Source organism: Mandrillus leucophaeus, unplaced genomic scaffold (genome assembly GCF_000951045.1).
Source record: "Mandrillus leucophaeus isolate KB7577 unplaced genomic scaffold, Mleu.le_1.0 Scaffold3, whole genome shotgun sequence".
NCBI classification, from domain to species: domain Eukaryota; kingdom Metazoa; phylum Chordata; class Mammalia; order Primates; family Cercopithecidae; genus Mandrillus; species Mandrillus leucophaeus.
In genome coordinates this window covers 12,350,114-12,354,899 of record NW_012103142.1, presented here as the reverse complement: position 1 = coordinate 12,354,899, position 4,786 = coordinate 12,350,114, and the positions used below count along the sequence as shown (strand labels likewise).

The following is a 4,786-nucleotide window of genomic DNA, read 5'->3' as shown; positions in this document are numbered from 1 at the left end:
ATTTTATTTTATTTTATTTTGTTTATTTTGAGATGGAGTCTCACTCGCTCTGTCGCCCAGGCTAGAGTGTGGTGCTGCAGTCTCGGCTCACTGCAACCTCCATCTCCCAGGTTCAAATAATTCTCCTGCCTCAGCCTCCTGAGTAGCTGAGATTACAGGCATCTGCCACCGTGCCCAGCTAATTTTTGTATTTTTAGTAGACACGGGGTTTTACCATGTTGGCCAGGCTGGTATGGAACTCCTGACCTCAGGTGATCCGCCCCCCTTGGTCTCTCAAAGAGCTGGGGTTATAGGAGTGAGCCACCACCCCCGGCCCACAGATTTTAGTTGTGATCATTTTTAGTCAGCATCATTACATTTCACATGGTTAATTTTTTAAAACAATGTTTTAAATGTAATACACCAACTACCCAGCACTTTGGGAGGCCGAGGCAGGTGTGTTACAAGGTCAGGAGATCGAGAACATCCTGGCTAACATGGTGAAACCCTGTCTCTACTAAAAATACAAAAAATTACCCGGGCATGGTGGCAGGCACCTGTAGTCCCAGCTACTTGGGAGACTGAGGCAGGAGAATGGCGTGAACCTGGGAGGCGGAGCTTGCAGTGAGCCGAAATCACACCACTGTACTCCAGCCAGGGCGACAGAGCGAGACTCCTTCTCAAAAAGAAAAAAAAAAAAAAAAGTAATACACCAACTATTTTTCTTTTAATGTAATGATCCTCCCATTTTTCTCCATCACTTTGGTCTAAGTTTATTTCCAAGTTTAAGTCCACCCACATAGTAGTCACTATGGCCAACAATCTGATTCAGTATGAACATTTAAAAGCTTTCAAATCTGTGCTAATAGAGATAGGAACAAAATTAACAACCGCTTTTTTGTAGTCCAAGTCCTGTGTGCAATTTTAATTATACACATGCATCTGTGCAGACACTAATTAACTAAAGATGAGCTTTTCAAGGAATTTTCATCCAATCACATCTTGTTGACATCTATCCCTTTTAAAATATAATTTCTATGTAGTAGAGAGACACAATTCCTTTAAAGTTAACTATATAATGCTAGTATTAACATACACTTACACTGAAAAATTCACTGGTGGGAGCGTTGATCCTGCTTTGTGGAAGCCTTTACTCTGTTCTGGGTACATATATGGATTATCCCCTGGAGTTAACTTTGGGATTCCATTCCTGGGATCAATATCTGTGGAGAAGGTTTGAAAACAAAATCATACAAGGGCTGAAGATGATCCACAGATTTGCTGTAAGTATTGGCATGACAATGGAAATAGGATATTTTAGTAATTTATTATAAATTACATAGAAGTTTCTCAAAGTTCTGTTTGTGATTATCTTGCCTTAAGGAGATGAGCCTATGTTTGGGACATTTTCCAAAAAGTGTTGTTATAACTACCTCACCCTGGAAAAGAATTGTTAGACTCAGATGGAGTGCTTTGGTTTAAAATATAAGGTGAATCAGAGGTCTCTTTGCAATGATCCAAAAATCTGTGACCTAATAATCTCTTGATTCCTGAGCATTAGTGCACTTTGAATCCCTGAGTCTTAGGAAGCCCAAGAAACAAATGTCCCTGGGGCTCTGCCTCTCTGACTGGGTCTGGGAAGGAAACCAACTAAGGATGTCTTGCTCCTTCTGCCTCAAGGACTGGGGCCATGCAGCAGTGGGAGGTGGCTTCCTGGAGAAGAGCAAGATTACTCGGCAGAGGCTTGTACACCCAGCTCAGCCCCTGCTAAAGCCCCGGGAACCAGAAACTAATTACGGGAGTGGAAGGCATCTGCCTAGTGCAGGGTGATCATTTAAACCCACATACCTAAAGTCCTTAAAATGGCCTATAAAAAACTTAAAATTAAAAATAAAATAAATAAATCAACCCACACACTTGACACCAGATGCATCTCCTAAGAGAACAAGCCTGGACTACGAGACTCACCACCCTTGGGCTTGGAAGCAGGGACACGAGGCTGGAAGCATGACCTCCATGTTTGCCACACACCCAGATTCTTCTAGCTAACTCGGAAAAGCCATCAGCGTGACAGGTGGGAGTTCTTGGGTTAGCGTAGTATTTAATTTTTTATCTTTCTCTTTCAAAAACCTTTTCAATAACTGACTGTATTACACTTTTGATTAGCTCTTCTGTGTAGTGAAACACACCCATGCAGCTACACCCATGCATCGAGTTCCTGCTGGGTATGAGATGCTGAGGATTCAAAGCAGAGAGAGTGGAGGTTTAAAATATATACTGAATCCCCTTGAGGCCGGGAGTTCTAGACCAGCCTGACCAACACAGTGAAACTCTGTCTCTACTAAAAATACAAAAATTAGCTGGGTGTGGTGGCACACGCCTGTAATCCCAGTTACTCGGGAGGCTGAGGCAGGAGAATCGCTTAAACCTGGGAAACGGAGGTTGCAGTAAGCCAAGATCATGCCACATGCCTCCAGCCTGGGAAACAGAATGAGACTGTGTCTCAAAATTTTAATTAATTAGTTAATTAAATATACAGTAAATCCAAAACCTTTTGAATCCCAAACCAGGGCACTGACAAGTAAGAGTCAGGTGTTAACAAGAGGTGGTGGGAAGGATTTGGACTTTGGAGTCAGTCGCACCTGAGTTCATACTCACCCCTGTAATTTCTGGTTTTGTGCCCTTGAGCTATTTATTTAACCTTCCTAAGCCTTTGTAACCTCATGTATAAACTGTTTATTTCAAATGGCTACTTTGCAGAGTTATCATGAATACTAAATAATAATGATATGAGCACATAACAAGCACTCAAGAAATAGTAGCAATTATTATTATTTGAAATCACAACTGGACTAATACCCCTCATCCCAATTATTTTTTAATCTGGAAGGTATGATTACTATATAGCTAAGGTATATACTTCTCCCCAGGGAATCTTATCTAGATGGGGAGACATTCGTAAAGACGAAGGTAACACTACAAGGCAGTAAATGCCATATACTACAGAAGAGTGGTTCCAAAATTTTAGCACACCTGAAAATCACCTAGGAAACTTGTTTAAAATGCAACCTTTAACCCCAGAAATTCTGTTTCAGAAGATCTCTAGTAGCTCCCAGAACCAGCATTTTTAATAAACTCACAAGTTGAATATGATATAGGTGGTCTAAGGAGAACACCTAGAAATAGACTATGGTGGCCAGGCACAGTGGCTTACGCTTGTAATCCCAGCACTTTGGGTGGGCCGAGGTGGGTGGATCACCTGACATCAGGAGTTTGAGACCAGCCTGATCAACATGGTGAAACCCCATCTCCACTAAAAATACAAAATTAACTGGGCACGGTGGCACATGCCTGTAATCGCAGCCACTCAGGAGGCTGAGGCAGGAGAATCACTTGAACCTGGGAGGCAGAGGTTGCAGTGAGCTGAGATTGCACCATTGCACTCCAGCCTGGACAACAAGAGTGAAACTCTGTCTCAAAAAAAAAAAAAAAAAAAAAGACTATCATAAAAGATATCACAAGATAACATCAGGAGGAAGAAAAAGAGCCAATGGTGTGGTATCTGCATAAGGTGTTACTTTTAGGGGGAAAATCTCCCAAGCAACACTTCTGAGATAACACATTTGTTTAAGCCATTAGGTACCATATGGGGCCTTGGTATAATTTCTGGATAGCTCACCAAGACAGGTGTCAGCCCAAAGTGCTGGCCACTATGCATCAATAGCTGATGGACCCATAACACCGCACGATCAGTTCTAATGCTTGTTTGTTTTTATACAGACCATCCAATTTCCTGGATGTAAAGACATTCAGGAGGTAGAAAATGGGACACATAGACTTAGAGACAAATAACCATACGAGGGAGTGAACTGTTCACCAAATAACTTAGTCTGCCCCACATGTCAGTGCCCCAATGCACTTAGGTAGAGCCATGTTCTGACTGATAGATTATGAGCAGAGATGATATGTACCACCTTTAAAAAGAAGCATTTAAGGAGCTGAAGTGAAAAACCTTCCAGCATTTTCTCTTTCCCCTTCTATGGCAATCTTAGAAGCCACAGGTTGAGATGGAAAGGTCACAGATAAAAGCAGACAGGATCCTTGGAAAGGAACTGCCCTGGAGAGCTGCTGGATCCACAGTGGACTTTATAAGAGAAAGGAGCAAACTTTAGTGCTTAAGCTGCTGAAATTTCAGGGATTGTTACTGCGGCAGAATCTATCCTATTCTGACTAATACAATATGCGATACTGTAGGAAGAGCTACACAATAGAAAATTATATTTTCAGACCTATTTCCCTACCACCTACAATCATAGATGGCATTTTGTTCTATGGCAACAACTAGGCCTTTAGGGAACTCTGCCAATATCCTGGTTATGGCTGATGGATCACATTCAACCATTATTTAAAGATATTTTGATTGATTTTTTTACATAATAATGAGTTGCATTCCAGTTTAAAATGGCAGCTGGTTGGCAGTCCCTAAGCCTGCCTCTTCATCTCATCCAAGAAATAATGAGTGGCAGCCGGGAGTGGTGGCTCACACCTGTAATCCCAGCACTTTGGGAGGCCAAGGCAGGTGTTTGAGGTCAGGAGTTTGAGACCAGCCTGGCCAACACGGTGAAACCCCATCTCTAGTGAAATACAAAAATGAGCTGGCTGTGGTTGCACATGCCTGTAATCACAGCTACTCCAGGAGGCTGAGACATGAGAATTGCTTGAACCCAGGGGGCAGAGGTTGCAGTGAGCCGAGGTCATGCTAGTGCACTCTAGCCTGGGTGACACAGTGAGACTCTGTGTCAAAAAA

At 42.4% G+C, this 4,786-nt stretch overlaps 1 protein-coding gene across 1 annotated transcript in view; it reads right to left on the bottom strand.

The window, feature by feature from the left end:
- Positions 1-4,786, bottom strand: part of SPATS1 (spermatogenesis associated, serine-rich 1) — a 38,228-nt gene that overhangs the window by 12,893 nt on the left and 20,549 nt on the right. The window contains exon 6 of the mRNA XM_011986902.1: positions 1,082-1,202. Coding sequence (XP_011842292.1) covers positions 1,082-1,202 — 121 coding nt within the window. The remainder of the gene's footprint in view (positions 1-1,081; positions 1,203-4,786) is intronic.